The sequence below is a fragment of the Python bivittatus genome, unplaced genomic scaffold (assembly GCF_059951505.1).
Source record: "Python bivittatus isolate LINGU-HERP-01145 unplaced genomic scaffold, Pbiv_v1 ctg000700_np1212, whole genome shotgun sequence".
In the NCBI taxonomy this organism is placed as follows: domain Eukaryota; kingdom Metazoa; phylum Chordata; class Lepidosauria; order Squamata; family Pythonidae; genus Python; species Python bivittatus.
Window position 1 is genome coordinate 71190207 of NW_028277098.1, and position 15294 is coordinate 71205500.

General features: G+C 39.3%; 1 protein-coding gene across 8 annotated transcripts in view; it reads right to left on the reverse strand.

Annotated features, from left to right (window-relative positions):
* Window positions 1–1498: 1498 nt before the first annotated feature.
* NAV1 (neuron navigator 1) overlaps window positions 1499–15294 on the reverse strand; it is a 297342-nt gene continuing 283546 nt past the window's right edge. For 7 of the 8 annotated variants that reach the window (XM_088154273.1, XM_088154270.1, XM_088154272.1 and 4 more), the window contains one exon: window positions 1499–14471. In XM_088154273.1, the coding sequence (XP_088010399.1) occupies window positions 14379–14471 (93 nt within the window). In that variant the 3' untranslated portion in view covers window positions 1499–14378. The remainder of the gene's footprint in view (window positions 14472–15294) is intronic. The other variant, XR_015798556.1, reaches the window with a different exon arrangement.

Consider the following 15294-nt stretch of genomic DNA (forward strand, 5'->3'; position numbering starts at 1 on the left):
GTTTATAGAATATGCTAAGCAATAAACCATGACTGCGTTCTTATGACACATTAAGCCAAAATCAAGCAAATTACGTTTTTTATCAGTGTGAGGTATGAATTTAGCCTATGTCTATAGTTGGATTTGTGCATTGGAATAAGTAATATGGTTACCATGACATCCAAATCCAGCCATAACCCAAGACTTAGAGTTAGCATGTCTAAATGAGGTCACTATGCCTCGCTCAGCAAATTATTGTTCAACCAATAATTTGCTGAATAATGAGCAAGGCATAGTGGCCTCACAGTGTGCAAATTTAGCCACTATGACTTTTACATTGGCTCTGGATTTTGGATTCAACTAATAGAATATCTGTAGCTCAGGGTTGAACTGTGGAGTCCTTGGTGCTTTCTGAGCTTGGTTGTTTGATTACAAACGTTTCATTACCCGGCTAGGTAACGTCATCAGCGCTAGTGAGCATGGGGTTTGCTCCCTGCTTATATACAGTAGCTTGCCCTGCCAGTATTGGTGGAGGTGTGTTTTTCTCCTTGATTGTTCTTGATTAGGGTATTGCTTTCTGCTTGATTGTCTCCTTGGTAGTCCCTTGATTATTGGATTATTGTTTTCTGCTTGACTGTTTGTCTGGTGTTAATCCCTGCTTCAATAGTTTCAACTAAGATTCAACTTTGATTCAATAGATTCAACTAAGCTATAAACTGGCAAAGTGTAAAGCACAACCAGCATTTCTCAATGTTTGCAAAATGCAAACAGATCCCTGATTGATGTCGTGAAGATGTAAACAAGCAAAGTGACCAAGAACAGAACAGAGTGTTTGTCCAAAGGTGAGCTGGCATGTTTTCCCCAGCAAATAGAACTGATCACTCAGAAGGCTGCATCTCAAACGGCACTAAATGGGCAATGTGGGGAGTCAGGCTGGTATCAGCATCTGCAGAGGTGAGGATTTCTAATCCATGCTGTATAATTGTGGGGAGGGTAAAATTAACAAAAGTATCATGAATTCAAACAGTTACATCACCCAGCAAGCCTGACCCTAATCCAACACGTGTGGAAGACATTAGAGAATGCTGAGTTAGAGGAGCACCTTGTTAATTAATTGATAGAGTGATAGAAAGCACTGAGAAGTATACCTGACACTGTTGTAGAGCAATGGAGGACTAATGCAATTGTCTAAATTCAGGCAATGTGTTTAACTTGGTTACTGAACTAACCTATTTTGTAGTACAATGAATCATAATACTAAATTAATGAACTAACCTATTTTGTAGTACAATGAATCATAATACTAAATTAATGAACTAACCTATTTTGTAGTACAATGAATCATAATACTAAATTAATCAGAAGGGTTGGATTTTGAGGCTAAAGAAAAAGTAACTAAGTTCCCTATGTTATACCAATACAACCATAGAGTAGAATGGGAAGTCACAGATAATGTTGGTGATCACAGGGACTACACATTGATTGTTGTTAAAATTTCTTTGAACAGAGAGGATCAACATGCAGGCAACACAGGAGATCACTTTATTTAAACGTCAAATGGTGTTAAGACAGACCAGTATTCCCAGAAGAAACATGCTGCACAGCTCAGCACAGCAGCTCAGTAGAGACAGATGAGTTGGTGAAGAGTACCGTACTTTGCTTGGATATTTTTATTTTTATTTTGCTTTAAAAGCCTCTCTTTGGAGGGCCTTTTACCCCCTTTCTTTTACCACTAGTATAAACAGTCTGTGTTGGAAACAGTCCAGATGGCAGTAGTTTCCTTGTGATTGTTTCTGCAGTTATGTACAACATCTGGAATTTTTTTATTTCATTTTGTTTACATCAGGTATAAAAGAAATTGCAGGTTTACAAAGAACAGTTTTCAAGAAAGAAAGAGAACATATCAAATAATAAACAAAAAGCAAGAGAAAGAAGCAAGAGATAAGACAGCATAGAAACTGGGACCATAAATTTTCTGAGAAATTTAAAAAGTGGTATAAAACCCCCTAGAAGGAATACCATGCAGTTAAGAAACACTAACTCTGCCAATACACACCTCTCCTAAACAGGATTTTTTTTCACTTTTTTAATTTTTAAAAAAATGCATTTTAATTAGAAAAAAAGCTAAAATTGTAAGGATTGAGCCTCCAGTCAGCAGTAGCTAAGTGAGCCAAGGAGACCCTAAACTTTGGTGCTATCCCAGCTTCACCTCAAGCCAAGACCTTCATGATTTGGCAAGAGCAGAAGGGTGACATGTCTTTGGCAGGGAAGGGGTGCTACGTTTTCTGATGGATTGATGAATTAGTGCAATTATCATTATTCCAGCAGCTTCCTCCTAGCTTTCTGTGGGACTGAGCCCCCCAACTACTTAGCACCAATGCTCCTAGGTAGGAGCCACTAGGAACCATCCAGCTTTGCCCCTTGAAGTTTCATGATCAAATGGATGAAGTTCCCAGATCCCCATGTTTAAATTTATTTGCAATAAATGGAAATGAAGTTAGGATAGCATTCAGTCTGGCCTCTCTTTCCCTTCCTTTTAACACTGCATTTGAATTCGTACTCAAGGCATCTAGCTCCACTCTTTCTTTTGGGTGTTCATCCCAGTGCTCTTCAACCAGTTGTCTCTCTGGGCTGGTGCTGTGTCTGTTCTGCTCAGGCTAAACAAGGGGTGGTGGGATCTGGTGAATGGACATACAAAGCTAAAACCAAACTCCAGAAGAGAAATTAAGTAGAGTTTTGTTGTATTGCTGAACACAGATACTGTGTTGTATTGCTCAACACAAATGCTATAGCTTAGCTAGATCATTTGCTTGGTTTGTACAAGATGTCAGTTCCAATCCTTCACACAGCTAGTAAAAGCCTCAAAAGGATCCCAGGAACACACAACTAGGAACAATTTCCCTGTATAACCTGGGAAATGTTTTGCTGCCGTACAAAAAAAGTTAGACTAGATGATCTAAGGATCCATATAATGATTCATCTTTTCAGTGAATTGAACTTGAATCATCTGTAGTGACTATACTGCCTTAAATTACACTTCTAGTAAGTACAAATTATTCCTGCTTATTTTTCACTTGTGGGAAAAATAGTATTTGGGGGCTAGAATCAGAACTTTTCCAATATATGTTGGCCAGATCACTTATCCATGGAAAAACTCATAGAAGGAAACAACAGTCTCCTTACCCTATCCCTATCTCTTCCCCTTTGAGGTTTCTCCTACTCTTTTGAATGTCTACTCAATGTACCAGTGCTGTCTCCTATCACTTGATATGATCTGCACTATGATTCTCTTTAACCATTTAACTTAAAAGTATCTTCAGAATCATATCCTTAGACATAATAAAACAAGCACAAGGACACAGAAAAGGTTTTATTCAACACCCTGTCTATAGACTTACAGCAGCCCATAAGCATCAAGTTCAGTAGCTGCACTGAAGGGTGTAAATACTTGGAAGGGAATGACTGTGGTCTGGACTGCCCTGTGACCCTCTCTAATCATGTAAAGTTTGGCATGCTTCAGAAGAGCAGGATCTTTGCCTCACAGTTTTTCCTACTTGATTCATCATATCTTGCCCTGCTAGTCCATGCATTCATCATTTTTCCAGGGTTGAACTGTTTACTGCAGTGTGTTCATATGTACCCATGGCTAACTGAACCAAGGTTTACTCAATTTTCTGAATTCACAAGACCCACTGAACCATAATGGCCTGGGTTCATACTTTAGGCAAAAATGAAGCTGGCTACTTTGTGGTTCAGTGGGTCATGTGAACACAATCAAAGTCTTAACTTGAAACTAAAAATTTACCTGACTCTGAAAGGTTTTGCTAGTTCACTGCTTGCCAGTTTGCTTCTATGCTCAATTCAACATACTGTATCGTATTTAATTTTAAAGCCTTGGATGACCTGGAAGGCTTTTATCTTATGGATAATCTCTCTTTGAAAAACTCTGCTTGCTATCTCATTTTTACTCAGCAGGACATACTGTTCATGTCACCTTTTGGGGCTCTAAAACAATGGCCTAGTACTCATTAAAAATTGGGATCACAGATGTATAACATACCTTTTCCATTGGGGTTTGTATGGAAATATTTTAGTAACTTGCTTGTTAGGCAGGTGATTACAGTTTTTCAGAAACTATAGAAATATTTTAATAAATATAAGACTCTTGATCTCCAAGACTTAACCACCAAACAGCCTATGCATATTTTAATAGGATTAGAGTAAATTTAAATCCTGGAAGTCAAGGCTTGGAGTTTACTTGTGAGTAGGGCTTGGCAGAGTGGTATATCTAGTATCTTTGTCTACAAGCATCAGAGATTTCAAGATCAAGGGAAGCTACTGGCAGCAAAGAGGTTTCTACTGCTATTAGGTTGACAAAGAGAGTTCAAATGTTCAAAGTACAGTGGTACCTCGGGTCACGAACGCTTCTGTTCATGACCAATTCGGGTCACGAACAGCACCGTTCGCAAAATTTTGCTTCCGTCCACAAACTCCGCATCGGGTGACGAACAGGATCTGCGGCCATTTTCCCTGCCGTGACACGTGGTCGTGGCTTCCTGTAGGGAGGGGGACTCTCCCTCCAAGCAATAACCGCCTCCCCACCCACCTTCCTGTCCTCCACGCCAGAAGTCACCTCGAGCAAGGTTAGCGTTCTCTCTCTTCGTACTGCACTGTACTGTATTTTGTTTCATATTTTTGTGGTTTAAAAAAAAAAACATATGGTTCAGAACAGATTAACCGTCATTACATTGAACCTTATGGGAAAATTTGATTCGGGATGCGACCAAAATCAGTTGGCGACCAAATTCGGAGGGGTCAGAACGGATTAACCGTATTTACATTGAACCTTATGGGAAAATTTGATTCAGGTCGCGACCAATTTGGGTCGCGACCAGAGTCACGGAACGAATTAAGTTCGTGACCCGAGGTACCACTGTATGTGTGCATACCATATTTTTAAAGTAACAAACCAGTCTTGATACTACTTTGCCCAGATTACAGTTTGCCACTCAAGCACTACAGAATTTGATTGTGCCTGAAAACAAAATGCATAGAATTTTATGGCAATATCCCTAATTTCTCTGGATGGTGAAAATAATTTTGCTTCCATATAAATAGAATTTTAATGATCTGGCTAACAGGCAGGGTGGAAAATTGAGTAGATGTGAATTTAAGATGGCTATTTTTTTTTTAATGGATTAGGTGCAAATTAGATTTTCTTCTTTATTAAACCTAAGATCAAACTCAACACTAATGAATAGGCTGTTTCAAATATTTATATACCCCAAATGTGCAAATCAGTAACTCTCTTAAGAGAGGCATTAATTCTATCTTCAATGTATTGTCACCTGTATAGTTCTCAATATTAATTACACACTGCTTTTATAAATAAAATGGCCCAAACTGTAAAATATTCCATTGAATAATTGCTCAAACATATAAAGTAGAAAGCAGAATATATGGAAATTGAAAATCCTTGATTCATAACACTATGTGGCATCTGTATTAGATTCTTTGTGAATTATTCTGATTCCTATAAGAGATTTCAATCTTCCTCTGGCCCCTCCCAGTCCCTCAGTTCTAACCTGATGCAGAGATCAAGTCTTCCCACTTCATCCCACTTAATCTGGGACTTAATCAGAAGTTACTTTGTATCATGGGATCCCATTATAATAACACTAGACCAGAGAGATTAGCTGGGAAAAGGATGTTAAGCTTTTTCATCTTGTTTCATTAACTTTACCCCAGGAAACCCTGCCAACTTAGTGAAAAGAGTGAGCTAATGCAGAGAAAGCAGCACAAGAAACATGAAAGGCCAGGTTCCTGTGGAAGAAGGCAGTTTTTAATTTTGCTCATGCCTTCTTCCACTGGCCCACAGCGGCTGCTGGGAGGTGTACACTGTACAATCAGAAATGAGTCAGCAAATCACAGTTACTCACATAGTTAAAAAAAAAAAAGCCAAACAAATAAAAAACCCAGTATGGTTCATCACAGACACAGGGCTCAGCTCTCAAGGCTGGTCCCTCAGACTCATTCAGGCCATTCAGTTACAGGTTATTTACAGCATATTCTTATCCTACAAGAATGAAACAAGGAAAAAAAAAGGCAAATGAGGAACCTTCATGTCAAACCTACCACAAGGTTTGATATTTTGTATATCACTGTGCAAAATAGCCCAATACAACAGGTGCTTGAGATTAGCGAGTGGTGCTCAGCAAGAACATTTCCAAGAAGCCAAGAGAAAGAACATGGGGACCAACTGGGAGAAGCACCAAATGTGAAACAGAATATGTCCTAAAGGGAAAGAGGGAAGAAGACTAGAAAATGTCTCCATTTGGCTGGTTTAATACAATTTATGTGGATCCCTTAAAGCAGGGTTCCTCGACCTTGGCAACTTGAAGATGTGTGAACTTCAACTCCCAGAATTCTGGGAGTTGAAGTCCACACATCTTCAAGTCACCAAGGTTGAGGAACCCTGCCTTAAAGCATCTTAAGCAATTTACAAATAAGCAATTTACAAATAAGTCTTGTTTAACTTGCATCTCAGTAAGCATAAGATCAGGATCCAAGGGGTTGATTAGAGAGCCAGATTGTTAGAGATACTTTTGTATTAGTGACTTAAGCATTCAGTCGTGTGGGTTCAGTCTCCTACATAGCCATCTAATTACTTTTAAGGTAAGACAGTGACTGTACATTTGAAAGATAGCATGATGATGAAAAACTTGACATGCAGAAGAAGATAACATTTTCTTTACTTTGCAGTAGTACGTCAGTTAAAAGTGGATTTAGCAAAAGAGAAGTCAGAAATTGAAAGGGGGTGATTCCAATTGTAATTCTAGTCTATGTGGGTTGTGATACAAGTTAGTATTTGCACCACAAGTACTTGTCCTTTTATCTTTTTTAAAAATCAGTGAACTTATTTCAAGTTATTGCTTTTGGGGGGGAGGGATTAAACAGGACTTCAAGCTTTAAAGAAAGTAGCTCCAGGTATAACTGACAAGAACCACCACTAGGATTATAGATAATCCAGGCAATTTACTAGTGGGACTACTGAGAGTCTCTCTGCTGCTATTGACATCACATAAATGCTAAAGAAGGAGGAGATTTCAAATAGAAACTTTAACAAATATGAGGTCTAAAAAGATCCATCAGCCTGGCATTCTCATCTCCAGCTAATCAGATTAGAGAAAAACTGCATAGCCTTTGTAGGAATATGGAGGCTCTGGAAAATGACACAGCAAAAAACTCTAGAAAAACTTGCACTGCCTACTAAATGGCTGAACAGATCACACTGTAAGATGCTTTGCTTCTCTTGTACATTAGCTAAGAATGGTGCAGGCTAATTTTATATCTCCAACTCCTAAAGCCAGTTAAAGGCTGAAAAGTCCTAAGAGGGGATACAAGTATGACCTCCCTGGGGGAGAGGAGAACCTCAGCTCTCACATTTTCCAGGCACACTCTTGAAAAAGGTGTCCAAGTATGGAGGTTGTGGAAAGCTGTAATTAATTCCCTCCCATTAGCATAAATTTGGAAAGGAAAACGAAGGAAGACAAAATGTGCAAACACATAATCTCTTGACCCTGTCACCAGCAAGTTGTATGGATTTTGAGTGAGGAGGTTTCTCTGAGATAGAATCCTCACATTCACATCAGCTGCACCACAGGATTGTGCAGCTCTTATAGAAGTCTAAAATCATTGGCAAAATTACACTGTTACATATATAGCACCTATGCTGTTGCAGAAGATTAAACCAGGACATTTAAGATCCAGTCTGGTTAGATTTACATTTTATATACAACAGCTTGCTTTAAACCAGCCAGTGTGCACCTTTTGTCATAGCCTAAATCTATTTTATAATCTATTGGGTTCCAGAGCAAATTAATATTTCCAAAGCTTCAGTTACATAAAACAAGATATGTACATATGTATAGTTATACAAAGATAAATGAGCACCTTGAATTTGCATGAGATAATTAGTCATAAACTCCCACCATGGTGTTAGATGATCCACCCATGAAAAAACAATGATTACAGAAGTATTTGAATGACAGAGTTGCTCTGCAGCCGGCTACCAATGGAAAGTGAAGGGAAATACATTATGCCATATTTTTATAACCACCAAAAGGCATCTTTGATTTTTAGGATTCCTTGATACAGTTTTTAGATAGCAACATTCTGAATTCTTTAGCTGCTGTTATGACTGGCAGCTACCATCACCTCAAGTTCTACTTCAAGAAATGGTACACTGTCACTATTGATAAAGGTTGGATTGTTGTTAGAACTTCTGTAATGTCATCTGCAATGAGGAAGCACTAGCATTTTCACATGCCAGGATAGCTAACTAGGAACTGTAATTGGGTACACTGCCTTGTTTTCAATTGTTCTTCCTAATATAGAACCAACTTGGACACATTAAAAAATCTTTGAATCGGCAATTATTAATCTGAATATCACTGTATCTTGACTTGCATTTTAACAATGAATGAAATGAAGATCCACATGTACAAATGTTTTCTATTATTTGCCATGTGCTTGATGTCTTAGGAGAACTTTAAATTCATAGGACCTGCAGTACTGGGATGTGCATATTTAACTGTATTCAGCAAGATAGGAAACTGAACCACACTGAGGGAAATGTTAGAAGATCCAGGAAAAAAAAACCCTCACAAAACATTAATGAAAAGGGGTAACTAGCTTCTAAAATGGGAATGGTATGGGGCAAGGGGCCTTTCTACATTCATGTTTGAAAACGTTTCCCACAGGCTGTTCTTAGCCACCAGATTCATCTCAGGCTGCCCAACTGGGAAGAGAGCCGCGCCAATGGAGAGAAGACCTGCTGCATTTGAGTCATCAAGCTAGAACTTTTGTTTTCTCTCCTCTGCTTCTAATTCCAGGTGAGAAGCTGAAAGATGAAGAAGAGGCCTTTTCCTCTTGGTTACTATTTTAGAGGGCTAGCTCTGCTGAAAAACCCAATCATCCAAACAAATGGCTCCTAATCTTTTGAAGGCAAGGTAAACCTTTTTACGGTTAGTCATGTAATTTTGATTGGGCCAGCCCTGAGTTGAATAAAATGCTACTCCTTTCCTGTCTTTTTTTAAAGATCTAAAACAGTAGTCAAAAGTGGCAACATCTTCTTTGCCTGCATTTCCTTATTGCCTTCTTCCCCAGCCAGGTGTCCTCTATATATGCTAGAACACAACTCTCATGACCCCCTGTTGCATATGCTGAATGAAAGTTATGGTCCAAAATATCTCAAGGACACAAAGTTGGGAAAGGCTGCTCCAGTATGTAAACATTGCTCTGGGCAGAGATATATTGGTTAGACAAGTAAATCTAATGGAATGAAGTAAAACTCCTTTGGGTAGCATTGCTTATTCCAGCAAAAGGAGTGGGTGAGCAACAGAGGAATTCCATTTCTTAAGAGAAACCTCGCCCTCAAGGTGGAGCTATGCTTGGCTAGGACTTATATTGTCCAATATAGGATAGCTGGGTAAGCAGGCAGGAGTAGGAGAATGGTTTTGTTCATTAGGTTTAGGTGTTTCTGGATGAAAGGCATCTGCCGGATTATTTAATAGTCAATCACCTAAGCAATTCCAAGCAACATAGTCCATTATGGTGGTGGCCTAACAGACTAGGCATTGGATGTTACCCTGCCTTCCTTCCCTGGGTTCTTTGTGCTAAAATATCCCACTATTTGGTCTGGCCTGGATTTACAAGATTACCCCAACCTTCTTTTAGTAGTCAGTAAAGAGCAAGCTCTGTTAATCCATGGCTAGATCCTCCTCCCTTGAAATGGTAATATTAAGGCAGAGTTTCAGGGCCATGAGCAACTTCACAGCCCAGTTATTCAAGTTGCATTTTTGCTCAGATAATCACAATTTCACAGCAGCACAACTTCATCTGAAAACACAAGAGCTTTTTTAGATTTTTTTTTTATCCCGCCTTTATTATTTTTTATAAATAACTCAAGGTGGCGAACATACCTAATACTCTTTCCTCCTCCCATTTTCCCCACAACAACCCTATGAGGTGAGTTGGGTCTGAGAGAGAGTGACTGGCTCAAAGTCACCCAGATGGCTTTCATGCCCAAGGTGGCATTAGGACTCAGAGTCTCCTGGTTTCTAGCCTGGTACCTTAACCACTAGATCAAACGGGCTCTCTTTCTTTTCCTCATAAAGGAAAAATAAACTTTTCAAACTTTTCCTCATAAAGAAGATTAATTGGTCTGAACTATCAGTCCTTCTGACAATATAGTATACCAATCCATAGTAACCAACCAGTCCCCTTTACCCTCCTTCTGCAAATGGATAAGCTCTAGTTCACAATGAATAACTTCCTTGGTTTCCAATCTATTCCATCCCACTCCTATTCAGGTAAGGAGAGTGACAGATTCATACTGCAAACAGACCATCACCAAGAGGACTTCCTCAGTCATTGCCGTCATAAAGGCTGATAGTTCTAGATTACAAAGTGGACGGTTCCACCTTACAAAATACATTCTGCTTGAATGAAACAGGAGACAGGGAGACCTCAAAAAACCTGAAAGGTTGTCACATTTATAGGAGAGGCAATCACTACTGTCCCCTGAAAATCCTTGTCATTTATTCGTCCAGCCTTCTTCCACTAGTGCCACACAGATGTGTTGAACTTTAACTCTCAAGCCAGGCAAATGGTAATGAATCTTGGGGACAACAAGTGTGGAAAGTCTGCACAATCATCTAAGTTTTTTGATTAAGACCACTTGCTATGTTATTTACAATTAAAGTCTGCATTAAGCAGATGGAAGGTCACAAAAAGGCCCCATTGATAGTAAGATAGAGAAAATGGGGAAAGAAAAGGCTCTACAAAAATACAGGAAGCCAAGAAAATATCAATTATGTTTTTGTTACACCATTCTATTGTTCATTTCTTCATACCCTTAGCTCAGGGAAAGCAGTGCAAAATTCAATCCTTGAATTATCATTATTATTATTTGTAACTAATTTTCACCCAGCTGGCCAGTATTCTTGGCAAGTGTTCATTAGTTCAAAAATGCAAATCCTTTTATCTTACATGTCTGCCTCCCATCTGCTGAGTTAAGGAGAAGTTAATGCAGTACTGGAAAGAGAGGCCAGGCTGTAGGCATACTTAGTTCTTCTGGTCCTACTTACTGGCATGTGACAACATCTGAAGCTTGTGCTGTTTATAATGATTACTGACTATACTTTATTTACATCCTATATAGTGAATTTTTCTCCAGTTATGGGCCCAGTTATGCCTAAGAGGGAACAAATTGTTCAAAAAGAAATGGCGGCGGGGGGGGGGGGGAAACTAAAGGAACAACCCATGTTCTAAAGCAGCCCAGTGAAACACAGGACAGTGAGATAAGGTGAGGAAGGAATTGTGTATTCTGGAAAAGAGTTTGGATGGTTATCTGATACAGTAAATAGAAATGAACTCTCCACTGCAACATTTTAAATGTGTCCTGCTTTGTTATTATATTACAATTATATTAGAAGAAAATAAACCAGCATTGACTTCACAAAGTTCTTTTATGGCAAAATCATGGAGGAAAAAGACACTATATACATTCTACATGGGGACTAGGCAAGTGCAAAACTTAGCATATAATATGAAGTCTGAGAATGTTCTTTCTCACTTCCTAAAAACACATTTTTAAAAAGAGAAAATACTGAAAATCTGGGCAATATCACCTGAATGCTCAGAACTATGTAAGACCAAAGATATTTGGCACAATCTATCTATCTACAGGCCTTGTGAATGATTTGCCAATATAAAAGAAACCCAAAGAGGTTCCATCATGAAAGGAAGCACGAGGCAGTGACAGGAGCCATGGGAGGGCGACAGATTAACACAGTGGCTTCTGCAGTGGGGGTGGGGTGGGGGATGACTAAATGTGCATCACACCATCATGCCTGTTCTGTAAACGTGTTGTGAGGCCTCCTGCACAAATGAAAGGGATAGAACTTGTATCACAATGGCACAATGCTCATTTAGCTGCAGATGCTAAAACTTTAGCCTATGGAAAAGAAAATTATATAAGAACTGAGATCACATTTTAAGAAATTTGACACTGTTTAGTTGTTGTCTCCTCTCACATGCTCTGCTGGAATAAGAACTAAACTGAGGTTATGCTTAGATTAAAAAATAGCCTATTGTCGATTGTTTGGGATCTGTTTCATCAATGAGGCACTCTGCCATGAGATCAAAGTGATGCTGAATTGCCTCAATAAAATATTTTGCTCTGATGTTAGGGAGTTCTGCATGCACAGAAGATTTATCCTGTAAAGTGAAGCAGCCTCTCTGCTGTTCAGAAATGTATTATTCTGTGGTTTTCAATTGGAGGGGTGTTTTACTCAAGTTTTCAATAAGTATCTCTTCATAAGTCCACATGGCACTATTGAAAAAGCAGAGTTGTGCATTATGGAGAATCTAATCATCATGTCTTCCTACCACACAAGCTAAAATTCAGACTTGTATCTTACTTGATCAAGGCTAAAGTTTACAAAAGCTTATGGTTGTGGAGTGCACTGACCCCTCCTATAGTCTAATTTCTTTTGATTAGAAGTTGGCAAACGTGCCTCAAATATCATCAGTAGGACATTTATAGAACATCAGAGGCTGAGTTGCTGGCTTGACATCTATAATTTCAAATTTGAATGTAGTTGCTAATCAGAGCTACAATTCATTTGTGGAGATGGTTACTCCCATAAAACACACTTCAATAGAAACTGCGCCGAAATTTTCTCGAGACAAATTCTGTAAACAGAAGATTTATATAGCTAGTCTAAATAGCTCCTTCAGTATATTATAAATCCTTTTTTTTTCTTTTTTTGCTTTATATGGGAGCCTCTTCAGTTGTCATTGCACGTTAATGCCTGATAGAGATCAATGATCAGGGTTGACTGGAGTTGCAATCAAAATCATCTAGTTTGGGGAAGACTTCTGTATTGATGGCTACTCATTTGGCAAATCATGTGAATGACATACAAGGCTAAATGTTTAAATGTAAGATATTCAGCTTCAGTTAAACTGCTATTTTCCAGATGTGTTTTTTTTTTCCCAAGTTTCATAATCCTCAGCCAGCATGGCTGTGCTGACTAGAGATTAGTGGAGTTGAGTTCCAGCACATCTGAATGACAACAGGTTCAAGACAGCTCCTATAAAAAGGATCTATTACCCTGTCTCCCCAAAATGAAATAATGAGAAAATGGGTGGAAGAAAAGAGATTGACAAGCACATTGGTAAGCAGTATAGAACTGGAAAAAAAATTGACGTTGCTGTCCTGTAGGGGATGCACCACAATGACACATTCTCCCATTCTCCCTTTGATCACAGTTTCCTGAACTCTTGTGCTTTTCAGAAAGGAATGATACAGAATAGCACAAGAAGGGGAGTCTACATGCAAATTGTGCATAGTTGTGCTGCTGATTCAACTCTGTGTGCATCTGATGCAAGCTGCAAGGATCCAGGAAGTGGATTTAAGTTACTGGAAGTCATCCAGTCAGCACCAAATTTAGTTGGAGGGTCTGTGGGGATGGAATTTACAGAAAGGTAAAACAAGAAAAAGGTAAACTGAAAGAGAAAACACTGTTAACTTAGGAGGCTCCTTCCTGTGGAACCAAAGGCAGATGATTAAACACAGAACATAATTCCTAGAACTAAAGAGCAAATGGAATGGCCCAGATAAACTGAATAAAATAAAGTGGAGGAGGAAAAAGAGTTTATTGGGAGTTTGAAAGTAAAAAGACCTTCATGCAGATTAAATAAGGAGGGTACAAAGACAAGAGTTAACAGTCCTGCTAGATCTTTGCCTATGTTGGTTGTGGCAGGAAAGTCGAAGGGCAGCAACCACAGGAAACAGCTCCAAGAGCAGCAATGACGCTTTCACTCTGATGCTTTCTGGGGTTTGCTTTATTTTATAAAAAGATCCTCATATTAGGGTACCACAAACTTGGCTATTGCCCTGCCTGTTAGCACTGCCCTGCAGAAATACAGCGGCCAGCTCTGTGTGGCTATCTCCAGAGTCTCTTGTCTTACACAAGAACATTTATGTTGGGAACACTGGATGTGAGGGATTTCTTGATGCCCCCCAATCATACTGCAAAACCAGGAGTTTATGACAGAGGCAGAAAGCCCAAGAATAAAACCCACCATTCTCTTACCACCAGGGTTACTGGGAGGTGGAGGGAGAGCAGTATCTTGCAAAGGAGACCAAACTGTCTCCTCTTTCACTGTTCACCTGCACAGATCCCAAAGGAAGTGATGGGCACCTCCCTGCCACTCTGTGGTGTTTATTCCAGACCACAGGTTCCGGAGAAAAAAGAAAGAAGACCTAGGAGCAAAGACAGCCAAGATTGGCTCATTCCAGTCTCCATTCCATCCCAATCCAGTTATTTTTAGAGTGCAGACTGCACACTGGGGTCCAAGGTTTCTCGGTCAGGAGATTCAATGTAGTTGGCTGCTTCCTGGAGCTTCAGCAACATTGCCATCTGTAAAGGGTAAGGAGAAAGATTGATAAGTAATACTTAAATATATCAACTTTTCCCAACTTGATGTCTCTCCATGTACTGGGGCTCCCACTTCCAGAACTCTTTGCAACAGTGGCTAACAATTATGGAAGGCAATGTTCCAAGATGCCTGGAAAGCAGCAGAGTGAGGTAGGTTAATGTACATATAACTCAATAGATGCACTTCAGACTGAAAACAAACTGCTACAGTGGGTATATCGGATACCAAGATTCCCATAACGAGATAATGGAATAACTGTGATTATTTCAAGTCATATCCATTTATCATCTGTGCTTTGGATAAGTTGGGAGTTAAGAGAAAGGAAAACATGTACAGTTCTACAAAGGGGAGTTCAAGGACAATTTACATACAGGTTTTTGCATAATACAAGTTTACTTTTCACAATCTACAAGCCTTATTTACAATTATGCAATGTGTCTGGTATTTTGTTTTTATTCAGGTAAGGACACATACTATGAGACCTTGAACCTCAAAGGGATGTGAGAGGGGCTTAGTTTTGCAAACCCACTAATTTCTGTGGAGTCCTTGGGGTTCTCTGAGCTTGGTTCTTTTCTTGCAAACATTTCATTACCCAGCTAGTAACATCTTCAGTGCTAGAATGGGATGGGGTTTGCTCTCTGTTTATATACTGTGGCATGCCCTGCCAGTGTTGGTGGGGTTGGAGGTTTTGTTTTGTTCCTCTGGTAGTTCCTTGATTAGGGCATTGTTTACTGCTTGATTGTGTGCCTGGTGGTAATCTCTGCTTATCTGGATGATGATTGCTGGTGAGGAGATGTTCTGGTC